This window comes from Caloenas nicobarica, chromosome 3 (genome assembly GCF_036013445.1).
Source record: "Caloenas nicobarica isolate bCalNic1 chromosome 3, bCalNic1.hap1, whole genome shotgun sequence".
In the NCBI taxonomy this organism is placed as follows: Eukaryota; Metazoa; Chordata; class Aves; order Columbiformes; family Columbidae; genus Caloenas; species Caloenas nicobarica.
The window spans coordinates 54,506,158-54,522,311 of NC_088247.1; the positions used below are offsets into that span (position 1 = coordinate 54,506,158).

Consider the following 16,154-nt stretch of genomic DNA (forward strand, 5'->3'; position numbering starts at 1 on the left):
CACGCGCACGTGCGGCGGGCCGCCGCGCATGCGGGGGCCGCCCGGTGCGCAGGCGCGCGCGTGGGGCGGGGCGGGGGAAAGTCGGGCTGGTTCTCCTCCCCCTGCGCCCCTCCCCCGGCCAGACGGCGGAGGATCTCGAGCGACAATGAAGCAGGAGCAGCCGCAGACCCCCCAGCCGCAGCCGCCGCCCTCCGCCAGCGCGGGGGTCCCGGCCTTCCTCAGCAAGCTGTGGGCGCTGGTGGGCGAGGCCCCCAGCAACCAGCTCATCACCTGGAGCCAGGTGCGGCGCGCGCCAGCCGCGGCGGTTGGCCGGCTCGCCCCTGCCCGCGTGCGCGGGGCGCTGGGATGCCCCCCCCTCCCCCCTTTCCCCCACCAGTTCCTCCGGCGGCGGCGGCGGCAGGCAGCCCCTCCCGGGCCCGGCGGGCACCCGGGGCCTGCTAGGGGAGAGCCGGCCGGCTGGTGGGCCTTCCACGGGGGCCGCGGCGATGGGGCGGGCGGGGGGCCGCGGGCCTCGGCGCGTGTGGGGAGGAGGGCAGAAAACCTGCGCACGCCCGCATGGCTTGGTCGGGCTTCCCCCAGGCGGCCCGGGGGAGCGCCGCCTGCCCGCCCCCCACCCGAGCCGCCGTGCGGCCGCTCTGGGGCCTCGCAGCTCTCCCAGCCCGGGCGGGGCTGCTAGGGAGGTGCCGGTTCCCCTCGCCTCCGGCTGCGGGTACCTGGGGAGTACGGGCGCTGGGGGCCGCGCCCCGGGCTGCCAATGCGGGGGCTTGTGTGCCGGCCCCGACCGAGCAGGCTGGGGGTTTTCCCGGGGGGCGGTGGGCGGGCGCCCCTGGGCTTGGGGGGCAGGGATCGGAGAGGGGTTGTTTTTTGCGGTGCGCCGACACGTAGCTTTTATTAAGCCGTAGTGCGGGAAAGGCAGAGATGCGGTGGGGTTTTCCAGCGCGGGTAAATAACCGGGCTCGCCTTTGGTGAGCCGCGGACTGCCTGACAGCGCGCGGTTCCCGGGTTAAAAAAAAAAAAGGGGGGGGGTGGAAATCGGGGAGTTGTCGTCGTCTCCTGTACGTGAAGCAGACGGGGGCGCTGATCCCCCAGGTGACACCCATCCAGATCTAGCGGCCTTTCCCGCGGGGCCGGGGGCGGCCGCGCCGAGCTGTGCTGCCCGCAGGGGCCACGGGCCGGCGGGAGCAGGCCGCGCTCATTGGCGGGCTGGCGGGCGGCCACGTGGGGCGACAACTGTTGCGCTCGGGTGGCGTCTGCCCGGGTTTGTGTCCACCTGCTGGAGCGGGCACCCCCGCCATCCGCACATCAGCATCCGCCCACGGCCTGGTGCGGCCTGGAGAGGATGGATCACGGGCATGTCTCTGCGGAAAGTCAAGCCGGGTACCCATCGGTAGTGATGGGGCCGACACGTGTGTCGATCTGCTGCTGTTTGTTTTGGTAACTGGAGTCCCTGTCCTGGGAACTGCAGGTTAAACGGGTACAGCGGCCATGTTGATATACATCTACTTTGATTGGTTTTAAGAAAAATGGTAAACCTGTGTTGGATGCCCTTTCATCTTGAATCCTTTATATTCAAATGTGGGCTGTTGTAGTAAGTAACAAAGAAGTGTTATCAGGGCACAAAGTTTATAAGTATCTTAAAATATTGGAAAGCCAGGAGTAATCACCTTCTTACAATGTAATAAAGCACTGCAAGTTTGCTGCAGTAATCATTGCTAACTCTTGTGATAAATGCTAAGTAGGTTTTTTTAATAATACGTTTTTCTCTATATCTTAGATGTTTTAAAAATATTTTTTTATTTTTAAAATGCCTATTCTCAAACTGTATCAACATCTTCAAGTGGTGTTGAGATGCCAGCTCTCACCTAAGTCTATTTTAAATGCTGAAGCAATGTTAAAATGTTGTCTTAAACATTTTACTGATAATGTTACCAGTAACCAGCCAAAACTTGCGAACAAGGAAGCGGGTAGTTTTGGTAGATTATGGCAGCTTTTCCTCCCAGTGGTTTTTTTTCCTTTTTTTTTTTTTTTTCCCCCTGAAAGAGTGATGCAAAGAGCCATATGAAGATTCAGATCTTGTCTAGTTTAAGAAGTGCCATTTTTGCCATCCTACACTTTCAATGGAGACTCTCCAAATAAATTGCTTATGCTTATCACAAGTAAGCACACCAAGGCTATTATTAGGTATCCTTGTATTATTTTCTTAATTAAAAATAAAGGCTAATTATTTTAAATTCTGCAAGGCTGTTTGTGGAAGGAAGATCTGCTAATCACAGTTGATGTTATCAGTATGCACCAGTTCTTGTGTGGGGGAAGGTTTTGGGATCACTTGGCACACAAGTGATGGCACCTTATAAAAATATAGTATGTCAATATTGTGGGGTACAGAAAGTGTACCAAGTGTAACAGGGAAAGGAGAGTACAGTTACTCTAATACTTGCTTCCCTCCTATACAAACCCATATCCTTACACTGTAAGGATAAACACCCTCTGAAACCAAACAGCCAGATTTGTCTCCCTGCATACTTATGTCAGTGAAGCTGCAGGTATGTGTCGTCTGTGGAACTGTGTACAAGGAGTACCAAATGAGGTACTTGGAAGATTGCTGTGTGCTGCAGTCAGTAACACTAGAACTTGGAAACTGTATTTAGCTGTGTAGTAGTGCTTTAGTGAGTTCAAGTCAGGCCTTAATGTCTGTACAGCTTTGCTGTAAATGACTATCAGGGCAACAACAACTAGTACAAGTATTGCCTGGATTTTCTGTATTCGGCCTGAACAATGTCAAAGTGACAATGAAGTGTAAGGTGCAGCATGAAAGCCGTTGGCATCACAGGTCACTGTAGTGTCATTTGACTACCTTCGGCTCGTGAGTTTCTTTAATGCATTAGCTAAAATGATCTGTCTCTTCACCTAGTTTGCTTCCTCTTTTCCTTCCACTGACTGATTCCCAGTAGAGGGTAGGTAGGCACATAACGGGAAGGTTTTCATCTTCCCATCCTCCTCTCAGTCTCAAGCTCCTAACTCATCTAATGGTGAGCCATTTATAAATCCTGCTTCTGACCAGCCTTGCTGATTTCTCATAAACAAGCTCTTGGGTAAGGATCTTCACATGATCTCATGGTTAGTTCTTTGCATTTCTTGAGATCATAGAACTGCTGGCATTTGGGAGTAAGAAACAAATGTGACTTGTTGAACTTGAGGGTTTCTAAGAAAGTGCAGTGTCAGTGCTGACATTTGTCAAAGATGATGTGCTGCTTCTTAAATACAGGGTGAGAGTACTGTGGGTGTACAGACAAAACGTAAACCATTTTGAAGTAGCTAGTTTGGATTCTGCCAGTTCCTCATCCTTTAGTTAATAGAGCACAGTTACTAAAGAACAAAGAGCTGACACTTCTATTTTAGTTACAGCCTGTGGATGAAATAAGATCAGGCCTCCCTCACAGTTGGCATCCCAGGAGGATGGGGATGTTGCCTTGGGTGGCTACTTTTTGGTAACTCCAAACCCCAGTGGACACCCTACAAGTCCTGTCAAACTAATCATGCCTTTATACTGGAAAGCAGAAGGGACTCTCAGCTGATTGTTTGGGTTTTTTTCTCCTTTCACGATCTGTTTGTTAGATTCCTTCCCAATACTTTGAAGCTGTATACAAAATTGATAGGATTAGCCTGTAGCAAAACTGTGGTAATTGCTGGTAAACAAATAATTCATTTCTCAAGGAAGCAATGAGTAACAATAAAGCTGTTCCCTTTCAGATATGGATAGCTATGTAAATTGATAATACGGTGTCACTTTGCAACTGCAGGGTTTGTACATTTGTTGTGGAAAATTTTAAGCAAGCAGATCAGTTACGTACTGCATGCACAAAGGAAACATTCCTATCTGGTGATGAATTCTAAAAGCCCAGCATGTTTTCTGTGATGGTCTTTAAGTAGCTTAATGTGTCTCTCGTTTTAGAATGGCCAGAGTTTCTTGGTGTTGGATGAACAGAGATTTGCAAAAGAGATTCTTCCCAAGTACTTCAAGCACAACAACATGGCGAGCTTTGTCAGACAGTTAAACATGTGTAAGTTTTTGCTTTCTAGCATTGTTCTAGATCCTGTACATATTTAATTGTAGACAATTTCCTTTGAGCAGTGTCCCTGTGTTCTTTGCAAGTAGGATGCTGTCTTATCCTCAAAACTGATAAAGAGATAGTTGGGACAGCATAGTTTCAGTTTCTTAATGTGGGTTTTGAGAGTTGTTGGGTTTTTTTTCCCTTTTCTGTTTCTTTTTTAAAAGATGGCTTCCGTAAAGTTGTCCATCTTGATTCTGGGATCGTCAAACTGGAAAGAGATGGTCCAGTAGAGTTTCAGCACCCGTATTTTAAGCAAGGCCGGGAGGACTTGTTGGAACACATTAAAAGGAAGGTTAGTGAAAACTCAGTGTGTGGAAAATCTGTACTAGTGAGTATGAATGAATAGCAAAGTTCATGTCAAGCTTAATTGCAGGATTGTGGGTGCAAATAAGTTTGGGTTTTGGGGAAACAAATTGCTTATATATATATATCTTGGCTTGCTTAAAGGTATTTTGGGGGATTTGAGTGGACTCATTTATCTAACTTGCTTTGCTGTCATTATAGTAAGTTTTCACAGGTGGCAAAAATGAATGAGTTATGCAAAGGTGACATTTTGCAAATGGGTATTAAAAGGGGTGCAGAGCGTGCTTTGACTTAACCATCAGTAATATAACAATCTGCTTGTTGATATAGCTCGTTTCAGAACAAAGCTACTGTAAGCATTAAACTTTCCACCAAAGAGAACAGGGGGCAAACCTATAAACATGTTTGATGTGCTGCTAAATGTAATTTTGAAATGTGCTCTGCTGTTATTGTGAATCAGGTGAATACAGATTTCAAATAGAAATATGGCAAGTTAAACTGTGGTGAGAGGATGTACTTATTAATACTGGGTTATCGTGAAGCAGTTATGATGAAGTAGAGCACTTAAGAGAACGCCTGAAGAATGTGGACGTACACAAATATTTGTAACAACTAAAGCTAATGTGACAGCTGTAACAGGAAATTTCTGTGTGTTTCTGTATTTTTTTACTTGATACTTGGTTTATTATTAACTTAAATGCATGGTTTATCAACACTGGAAGAAAATATACTTGATTACCAAAAGAAAATAGTAGTTAACAATGAGTAAAGGAAAGTGTTGTTTCTGGATTCTAATCTTTTAAAGGTTTCTTCTTCGAGACCTGAAGAAAACAAGATACGTCAGGAAGATCTCTCCAAAATAATAAGTAGCGCTCAAAAGGTGCAAATTAAACAAGAGACTATTGAATCTCGATTGTCTGCTTTGAAGAGGTAAGCTGTTCCATCAGCAACTCACCACTAAAATTGCGTAATTCTGGTAATAGATACCAGACAAAGACCTAATTTTAGGTGTCTCTTGATCTTGTTGCCTAATTTCAAATATTGCTTTAGGAAAGTAAATTTCAATAAAAGAATTGCATTAAAAATTGAATATTTTTATATCGCTAAAAGTAATAGGCAATGTTGTTATTTGAAGAACTGTCTAGTAGTGGGCAATTATATAACACCTTGAATAGTAGTTCCATATCGCTGGTAAGACTGAATATTCAACTCAGCTCTTATCATAAGTATACTGGTTTATGTCAAGTTTGAAGTAGTTATTGTGTTTAGTTTGAGGCAGAGTTTGGTTTGTGCGAGTTGCTTATAATACTTTCTCACTACAAATAATGTCTTTGCTCATTGCTTTTTATTTTCCTGTTGTCTTCGTTCCCCCACTGCTAAAAATTGCGGTAGAGTTAATGTCTATGAAAGTCTGTTTAGAAATCTAATTTGGAAATTCTGTGGTTGCCTCAGTGACAGAGTTACAGAATCTAAAATCCAAATGTAAATAGAGTATTTTTAGAATTGCATTATTACCTATTTAGTAATTAGGATTTATTCTCAACAGTAAGAGATGTATGTCACGAATTATTTAATAGTTTAGAGCAGGCGTGTCAGTTTCATTTTCGCCGGGGTCCATATCAGCCAAATGTAATTTTAGGACTAATGACATTCGGCCCTTTGAAGGCAACCATGAGGCCGATGTGGCCACTGGTGAAAATGAGTTTGACACCCCTGCTTTAGGCTATGTAGATACAGGCAGGATATACAAGCATAAGCTCATGCACTGTAAGTCACAACACCTCAGGAGTCCTTATGTTGAGAACATAAATGATTGTGTACTTCTATGGCAGAGGTCACCGATTAGTTTAACTTTTAAATTCTGTCATTTCTAGTCTTCAGTTCTAATTACTTTAGTGGTAGTATATCCAAAGGTAAACTTACTTTGTCTAGAAAGAGCCTTTATTAGAATCTGGCCAATCTAGAGTAAAAAATGTTCATATTCACCCTTTCCAAACTGTAGACTAATTTGGGTTGGAAGAAACCTCAGAAGGCTGTCCAGTCCAAACCCCTACCCAGAGCAGGACTGCCTTTGGCTGAAATGACATCCAGTTGCTAATGGCCTGACAGTTTGTAGAGATGAGAAGATAAAATAGTTAGTCTTTGACATCTGTATTGTTGTCCCATGAGTTTAAAATTATTTAAGTGGAAACTGGAGCTAAATCAGAAGACCTAGTCCTACAAAACATGTTAATAAAACTGGTGAGAAATTGAGAAAGTTCAGAATCCCTGACCTCAGTTGTTAAATTTGTGATGGAACTGTACTCTTAAAGTGTATGTTTGACATAGGAGCAGTTTGAGGGGTGAGTAATGAGCTTCATCACACTGGATATAAACAACTGTTTCCAAAAACTTAGCTTAAGGTTTCCTGAAAACCCAGACACCAGTGGAGAGATTTTGCTCTTTTTTTTTTTTTTTGGCATACATCTCTGTTAAAAACTAAACTGCAAAAGAGGGGAGCGTGGTATGTTGTCTTCCCTTATTCAGTGAAGCTTTTGATGTCCATTATCTACCCCTTAATGTACTTTATGCTGTTGGAAACAGTGAGGTTTATGGATGTGATAGCGAGGACCACTTTACAGCAGTTTTATAATGTCTCAGCAACTGGATTCCTGTGAGTACTGGAACATCCCAGGTTTGTAAAATGGCAGCGTTTCATGAGAACCACGTGTGTGACTTGAGAGGTTGTTCTGTAGAGATGCTTTCAATGTGGATGTATAGTTGCAAGTTGAAGTGTGCGAGGAAGGGCAAACAGGCTTGATATAGATGAAGAGCTCTGGTTTTTGGTGGTGAGAGGAAACTGCATTCTTATACTGTTTGATCCTTTGCTGCTGCCAGAAACCAATTGCTTAGGATTTAATTACTGGAAGGAAGAGGAGAAGGTAACTTTGTTAAAGGGAAAGGAAACAATAGTTATTTTTTAAATGCTGACTGTGTGTGTAATAAGTATTGCCAAATTTGGCTTTTTTTTTTTTTTTTTTTTTTTTTTTGTTAAGGAGGCTGGAAATTCCCTGCAGGCTATTTGTTGTGTTTGGGTCTCCATTTTGTAATTGTTTGCCAAGGCTGCTGACTATGACTTTGTTTCTTTTTTGTATTTTTCCCCAACAATCTAAAAACACATTTCAGAGCTTTAATGAAGCTAAGTAAGCATTAGCAAAAAAGATTAATATAAGTATTTTAAAGCTTAGTTTTAGTTTGGCTTTTAAACTGTCCTTTTCAAACAGGGAGAATGAATCTCTTTGGAGGGAAGTGGCAGAACTGAGAGCAAAACACTTGAAACAACAGCAAGTTATTCGGAAAGTAAGTATAAGACACTTTATTCAAGTGTCATATATGAATGAGCGAGTGCTTCTGAACAAGGAATACTGTGCCACATATTACCTTGTTTTGCCCTCTTTTTTTTTGTAGTGTGCGAAATGTGTTTTAAGAGGAAAAAAAACCCAGGGTGGTGTATGGTGGACAAATCTTTGTGAAACAGACATTCGATGTATTTCACTTCATAAGCAGATGTTAAAGCCAAATTCTTGTAAACATTTTCAAATAAAGAGGTTCAGGAACATCTTACATCATTCATTCATTCATTTTTTATTACTTCAGGAGCTGAATGACTAATATTCTGTGTTGGATGATCTCAGAAAAAACTCTCACTGCAAGAATTACGAAATTCTGTACTGGAAATTCACTCCTGTCCTAATTAACTGACCCTCTGACAGTATATTGCTAAAGTTACCAGAAGAACGAGTTGAGTGTAACCCACTGATAATATGTTATGTTAGCTTAGTTTAACAGTTGGACTTAGGATCTTCCAAAACTGCTGTAAATGCGAAGAGTTTTTACACGTTGGGGTTTTTTTTTAATGTAGCAGAAATAACAACACTGAAAGCAGCCCTCTAGCAGAGACTCCTACTGATTATTTTTTACCATTTGTTCAAGCCAAATACATACTTTTAATCCTTAAGTTTTTAAAACATAAGGGAAAAAAGTCTAACATGTCTAGTGGAAAGGCAGCTGATGAATACTGTTAGGTGTACATGTCACTTTTTCCGAATATGTCAAAGATGCCTTTCCCCAGAATCAGTATTTGCAGATACAGATTATGTTTACAGTCAACATCCCTATGTGCCTTCTGTCATTGCTTATTAGAGTTCTTCTAATAGTTTGGGTTACTGGATGTTTTTCTGTGTACTATATGATGTACTGTAAAAGTCTGTTCTTAATTGCCTGCTATGTGAAAAGCCTTTTTCAGACAACTGAATAACTTTATTCTTTTTAGATATTACCAGTAGTGTTTTCTATTCTATTCTGTTCTATTGTATTCTATTCTATTCTATCATGATTCTTTTCCAAACAGTTCTATATGAAAGTTAATACACAAAATAAGTGTTCTGTATATGTATAGATTATATTACTGAAGTCTTCTGCTTTAAAGTATCTTGGTACTCTTGAGAGAAGCAATTACAGAGTAGAGTGACTAACAATAGTATTCTTTTCCTTATAGATTGTACAGTTTATTGTTACATTGGTGCAGAATAACCAACTAGTGAGCCTAAAACGCAAGAGGTAAATATGGTCTTGAAAACTTGCTATCCAGTCAATACACTGACATGTTTTGTTGACTAAACCCAAAGAATTAGTTTTGAGATGGGCTTTCTTCCTTTATTATTTCTGATTTAGGCCTCTACTTCTGAACACGAACGGCCCTACAAAGTCAAATGTATTTCAACAAATCGTGAAAGAACCAGCTGACAGTAACCACCATGTAAGTTTTCTATTATGTGTACTCTTTTGTTATGATGAAGGAAGGAGTGAAGGAGGCAGACAGATCAAGTAGCTTGTCTTATGGGGAGTAAAACAGCTGTGTACTGAGAGCTATCAACTTTTAGAAGCAATATGCTGTGTTGTCTTTCCTTCAGAAGCCAAGCGTGCTGATAATCACCATTCGCTTTTCAATATAAACATGTGTAAGCATGTGTAAACATGTATATGTATTAAATACAGCTTGATGTGATCCTACTAAGAACAGTTTGCTTTTAATAGCAGTGCTGTTAGAAATAGCAGGGGTATGTTGTGGTGTTATCTCTGGGACGTAGGTATCCCTAGCCCCATACAGGGACAAGGATCCAGCGTGGTGCTCTGCAAGGCAGCATCCAACCCAGCAAACTCAAGTCAGGATGCTGTGCCATTTGAATGGGTCACACCACTGAAAGTTGTTTTTTGCTACCCAAATAATGGTTGGTGGGGAAATCATTAGAATGAGTACTGTAGCATGGTACTAGAATTAATAGCTTTATAACAAAGTACTATTTAAATGCCAGTTACTGTTTTAATATTTTTAGTTCTTATTTAGTCCCATTGTAGCTTTTTTGTTGCTTTTGATGGTAGTGCTAGCATATTTTTATTTCTATGCCTGTAGTATTTGCCAAACATTTTTTTCTGTAGTTGCTGTTCTCCAGCTTGTTCATTTGTTTGTATGTTTTTCTATTCAATGTACATCTATACAAACAGCTTGTCATCTCTTAGAGGTGTAGGAAAGCTCTTATACATCTTTAGAATCGAAGCATTGCAAGATACAATTATAACTGTCTGAATGCTGAAGCTTATTGTCCTTCTGTCCCATGACTCTTCTTAAAATAATTCTTAGGTACCTCTCAACAGAAATGAGGGCTTAAAACAAAGGGAACAGATTTCAGATGACATCATTATTTATGATGTCACTGAGGATGTGGGTGATGAAGAAAATCCCATGGGTGATGAAGAAAATCCTCCCATTACACCAGAAGCAAATGAAGATACCACTTCAGATTCTTCCAAGTAAGAAGTCTTTAGCAGTCTATATAGATAATTGGCTTTCAGTGTTGTACAATATACAATAAATCAGAAGTCTTGGGTAATTTTTTTAATGAAGTCAGAATTATTCAGTACTCCTGCACATAAAGAAGCTCCATCTGTGAATTCACACTAGGTTCTGATTTATTGACCTCTGGATTTGTTCCAGATAGTTAATTGGCTGTTGGATTTTTAATATGCTGAAGATAAAAACTAGTGAGAAACAATCAGTATTATTGCACTCTTGTTAAAAATACTAGTTGTCCAAAGACAAAGTAAAATTGTCTTAGTTTTGGTTATAAATACAGACAGGAATGGCTTCCCTTGTTTTTACAGATTTTAATGGAGAATAATTTGCATGAGCTGTTTGTCAAGTGTTGGTGTGTGGTCTTTGAACTTTAAGATAGTTAATGTCAAGAGGGTTTTTTATTCAGTCCCATGTGTTTTGTGACAGCGTTCCTTCCTGTCTATACTTAGCACTATGGAAGTAGTTCATCTTCCAGCTATGAGCAGTTGAAACTTCATCCATGGATTGCAACACAGCTCTCTTCCTGAATTGCATTGTATTAACTGGCCCAATCTTATGACTCAAAGAATAAAACATAAGATATTTCTAGTTTATACTTAAACTAGTACCGTTGTTCCCGTTCAGCTGGTATTTAGGAATGCATTCTCTGATAGAAAAGTTTTGTGAAGATAAGGCTGTGATAGAGGGGCAGCACAACAAATAGCTACTTAAGGGTTAAGAAAACCAGAATATGGAGGAAAGCAAATTATTTTAGACTCTTTCTTGGCTTTTAGGTTGCCTCCCTGCTATACATAACAAGCTTAATTAACTACAACACTGTCAAGAGATCCTTCATATTGTGGAAGCTCCAGAGTTAATTTTGTTCAACTGGAAAAATGCAAAATATATATTGTCTGCCTAGTTCGATGGCCTCATATTCTTTGGTCCATTTTGTACATATTTTATATTTATGTGCAAGCTTATAGTTGTTCTAATGCAAAAAAATACCTGTGTTGCTTTATAGCAGTTGTTACTGTGGTCTAGCACAACAGTGTCTGCTAGCTGAGCTGTACTAACTGTATTGAGCATTACAGCACCATATCGACGGTAAATAGATATTTACAGTATCTTGCCATGTTTCATACTAAAAAGCAGCAGGAAAGTTTATTTCCTTATAGTAGCTTGACTAAAATGAGAAATAACTAAACCTGTGGAGTAGTACCAATTTAATGAGTGTATGAAATACTTTAATTCATTTGTCTCACATTACAGTTGTAGTCATTCTCCTGATATTGTAATTGTGGAAGATGATAATGAAGAAGAATATGCCCCTGTAATTCAAGGGGATAAAAGCACAGAATCAGTTGCTGTCACAGCTAACGATCCCCTCAGCCCAGTCAGCGACAGTACAAGCCCACTCATGTCAAGTGCTGTACAGCTGAATAACCAGTCAACTTTAACTGCAGAAGATCCAGTGTCAATGATGGATTCCATACTTAATGAGAATGGAGTAATTTCACAGAATATAAATCTTCTTGGAAAGTGAGTAGCCTGGTCTTCTGGTTTTTAAGTATTTTAAGATGAGACCTGTGGTTTTCATCATGAAGCGAGTTGGAGTGCATAATCTGACAGTGTAATGTTGTGGATACGGTTATTTAAACTGTCAGGATTTACCTGCATAGCTCTCGTTAGGGTTACCTGGGTGCAAGAATCGCACCTCTGTTTATGTCACGTCATAGTGTTATGTTGATGTGGTATCTGTCTGTTTTACCTGGGTTCGCTGCTAAGGAGGCTAGAAATTTTCAGGTTTTTCCAGAGGTTGTTTCTAATGAAAGAGTTAGTTCATTCTAGTTCTGGTGAAGATTTGTGGATGCATGTAGTACATCTGTGTAAAGCTTAATTGTGGGTTTGTTTTCCTTTTGTTAAGGGATATAGCAGTAAAATACTGTTTGTCTTCTAGAGTTGAACTTCTGGATTATCTTGACAGTATCGACTGCAGTTTAGAGGACTTCCAAGCTATGTTATCAGGACGACAGTTCAGCATAGATCCAGATCTCCTGGTCGATGTAATTTTTTACTGTTTATTTTAAGTATTTTGGTAACACACTACAGAAAATATTTGTGTTGTTACTGTTTCAAATAGATTTAAAACACAACAGGTTTTTTTATTTCTTCCCTTTAAAAAAGGAAAGTTATAAGTATTTGCGAATATGTGTTTCTGGGTCACTGGTATGATTCTTAGTGCTACACCACTGCTGAAGCAAATGCTTAATATTTTGATTGAAGAATGACTTTGCTTAATAAAATAATGCTTGCATTTGGTGCCACATGAACTCAGACACCAACTAGATGAATACTGTTGCTTGAAATAGCCCAGCACGTCATCTGTGGTCTTGTGAATGAACTGGGGTTACAATGGTCTTGGCATTTGTTTTACAAGTTTCTCTGCCATTTCAGGTTACTTCTTAGGAGTGGATAGATGTTCTAAATTTCCCTTCAGATTGATGTCAAGTAGAATGGTCTACGTTTGAAGGGACCTGTGCATGTCATCTAGTCCAGCGCCCTTGCTCAAGGCAGGGCCAGCTTCAAAGTTAGATCATGTTGTTCAGGACCTTGTTGACTCAAATTCTGAAATCTCCAAAGACAGGAGATTCCACAGCATCTTGGGTGCCTGTTCCAGTGCTTGACTCTTCTTTCGGAATAATTTTCTTGTGTCAGTCACAATTTTCCTGCTGCAGCTTGTAGCTCTTGCCTTTTGTCCACCTCTGTGGAGTCTGTCTTCTCTGTAACACCTCTCTAGAAGCAGTGGAGGAGTGCAGTTATCCTTGCTTGTCTGCCCTCTCTGAACAAGGTTAGCCAAGCTCCCACAGCCTCTTGTATGTCATAAGCCCCCAAACATCTGTGGCCCTCTGGATGCCCTCTAGTTTGAAAACTCATACTGGGAGGCCTAAACCTGGACAGTCTTCCAGTGTCCCCCACTCTTCCACAAGTGGCCTCAGGTGTTATGCAGAGAGAAATAGTTGCTTCCTCTGACCTCCTGGCGATGCTTTGCCTGTAGCAAGGCCATGCTGCTGGCTCATGGTAGGATGTTGTCTACCATGACTCCCCAGTCTGCCTCCGAGGGGCTGCTCCCAGTCTGTTTGGTCCTTGACCTGGGCCAATGCATGAGGTTGCTATTGTGTCCTAAATGCGCTTGTCTGTTGAACCTGATGGAGCGCCTGTTGTCCCCTCTTCCACCTTGCTGAGATCCCTCTTAGCAGTAGCTCTGCTCTCCCATGTGTTGATGATTCCTTCCAGTTTGGTGTCGCTTTCAAACTTGGTCAGGGTGTGTTCTTCCTTACTGCACACAGCATTCTCCACGCAGCAACATAAGAAGGAATTGGTATTTTAAGACTGCAGCAAACCATGTTAGTCTCACTTAAGGGTAATATAGTTGTTTCCTTTATGACCGAGGTACATGGAATTCCAAACCATTACTCTCCAAAGCTCGATTTTCTTTGCAAAAGTGGTCACTACCTGTAAATAAACCCTAATCCCTGAGAGAGGGTGAAAACATTAAGTACAGGGATTATTCTCACACGTGCAGATGTGATGTTCTTGTATTCTTAATAGCAACATCGAGATACCTAAAACTTGATGTGTTTTGTCTTATTCAGCTTTTTACAAGCTCCGTGCAGATGAATCCCACAGATCATATCACTAATGCCAAAGTAAGTCTTAAATCCATTCCTCAATGTGCTCAGTAGTGAGAGATGCAAACTTTATTCATCCTTTACTGTTTTCCTTACTGATATAATAGCACTTTTTTCATGCTCTGGCTGTGAAGACTTCCATGAGAATAGGAAGGCTGCTGCTAAATTCATCCTGTTAGGTTTTAAACAAGAAAGGGAAAAGCAGACTAATTAATAATGTCCTTTAAAACTCATACACTACCTTTAGGCCAATACCTGTACATTGTACCAGTTTCCTGACTTCTGTATCCTCTAATATTTTAGTACTTGCAAACATGGTGCACACTTTGTCTTAATGTTTTCATCTGTATTGTCAGGTGGGAGAAGCACATGACTAAGCAGTAGCACAAAGGTCTAGCTCTTTGTAGTTGTCCAGTTCATTTCTGAGTTTTAGTTTTGGTTCTTGCTTGAGTAAGCCTGTGTTTCCATTTCACATTTTCTCAGCCAAGGTCTCTTAGTGTGGGTAACTGATACTACTTTGCAAATAATTTTTTTTTTAATAGTTGGTCAGCTGTGTTCTAGTGGCATTGGAAAAGGCTTCAAGTGTGTGTTTTAAGATTTTGCTTTCATTTCCAGATGGAGACAAAGGGAATAGAAACCAAAAATAACGCTGGTCCAGCAGCTTCACAGGAAACACAAGTTTCTAAGCCCAAATCAGGTCAGTTGTAGTGGATTTTTTGAAATAGTTTAACTGTTGAACAAGCATTTTTCTAAAAAAATCTCAGTTATTTGCTCTTTTTTTGTATTATGCTGATAAGGAAATAATGAAAACAAAATACTTCCTATAGTTGCTTTTTAGGTTTTTGGCATTGCACCAAGTGCAGAGAAACAGATGTTTTTGCAGGAGAATCTGAACAAATGATGTTATGTGTGAATGTAGCAATTCTTTAGTAACAGCTATAATGTTTTTTATTAATTTTAAAATGAATTCTATGGGATGGATTTTTGTTGTTTCCTTCTGCACATAGAAAGGCACATGAACTAATAATGTTCGGGGCATTTTTTTCCCCTTAGATAAGCAGCTCATACAGTACACTGCGTTTCCACTCCTTGCATTCCTCGACGGCAACCCAGGCTCCACTGTTGAGAGCGGGAGCTCTGCAGCTGAAACTCTTTCCTCTGCTGACAAGCCCCTGGAAGTGGACGAGCTCCTGGAGAGCAGCCTGGATCCCGAGCCCACCCAGAGCAAACTGGTGCGGCTGGAACCGCTGACAGAGGCAGAAGCGAGCGAAGCCACGCTGTTCTATCTATGTGAACTTGCCCCGGCACCCATGGACACAGACATGCCCTTCTTGGATAACTAATGTCATGGGGACTCTGTATATAGTCATGAAGATGAACTATTTATTTAGAATATTGTTTGGTATATGAGTTTTTTGTATATCACTGTTTTATGTAACCAGGTAACGTGGACTCTAAAATACCTTTTCTATGTTACTTCCTACAAGCAACCATTTACCTGGTTAGACAAGCTGTTAGACACGGTTGGCAATACCAAGTCAGACTGTTATTGTGCTGCTGTCAAATACTTGGTATTATACATATCGCTAACTATCCCAGTTAACTGAACACTTGTTAATAGTAAGCTTTATGATTTCTTATACTTCTGGTCTTACATATGATGATGTAAACTTGTAGTGTATGGTTAGGGAGCACTGACTTTCTGTATCTTGGGTTTTTTCTATTTTTTACAATGTTTTGTTTAACAAACATGAGGCTTTTTTGGGGTGGGGGGGACCAGGACCTGATCTAGGCTTTTTTTTTCCCTGCTTGAACTGGGAACAAAGTGCCTGTACCTTGCTGATTTTTGGTTCTGCCTTACTTTCACTTCAGTGGAAGTGCTCACACATAGCACAAACCGGGGAAGCTCTATGGCCACCAGGCCCCTTGACTGCATGAGTACTTTTAACTTGGACCATCTATCTACTCTGATATAATAAATGTTACTTAAGTGTGATACTTGTTAAGAGTTGTCTCTTACTCCATGTGCTGTGGTGGGTTGATCCAAAGCTGGTCTATCGCTTCCCTCCTCAGCAGGGCAGGGGAGAGAAAATGCAATGAAAGTCTCATGGGTCAAGATAAGGACAGGCACCAGCAGGCCTTGACTCAGCCATGTCAGTGTCTTGCCTCCCTTAC

General features: G+C 41.2%; 1 protein-coding gene across 2 annotated transcripts; it reads left to right on the top strand.

Annotated features, from left to right (window-relative positions):
• On the top strand, window positions 1-15,985 carry HSF2 (heat shock transcription factor 2). 2 transcript variants are annotated; one of them, XM_065632045.1, is made up of 13 exons: window positions 1-280; window positions 3,953-4,061; window positions 4,277-4,404; window positions 5,221-5,345; window positions 7,679-7,754; window positions 8,953-9,014; window positions 9,129-9,213; window positions 10,096-10,265; window positions 11,560-11,829; window positions 12,248-12,353; window positions 13,944-13,997; window positions 14,595-14,676; window positions 15,033-15,985. In XM_065632045.1, exons 1-13 carry the CDS (start codon window positions 29-31, stop codon window positions 15,320-15,322), a joined length of 1,809 nt encoding a protein of 602 aa, XP_065488117.1. In that variant the 5' UTR covers window positions 1-28; the 3' UTR covers window positions 15,323-15,985. The 2 variants fall into 2 exon arrangements, with proteins under 2 accessions (XP_065488117.1, XP_065488118.1); XM_065632046.1 differs by lacking the exon at window positions 13,944-13,997.
• Window positions 15,986-16,154: the final 169 nt, after the last annotated feature.

Coding starts and splice junctions, on each gene's coding strand:
- HSF2 (XM_065632045.1), top strand. CDS start 29: ATGCGGGGGCCGCCCGGTGCGCAGGCGCGCGCGTGGGGCGGGGCGGGG. Junction 7,755..8,952: donor AACAGCAAGTTATTCGGAAA/GTAAGTATAAGA, acceptor TTTTCCTTATAG/ATTGTACAGTTTATTGTTAC. Junction 13,998..14,594: donor ATCATATCACTAATGCCAAA/GTAAGTCTTAAA, acceptor TTTCATTTCCAG/ATGGAGACAAAGGGAATAGA.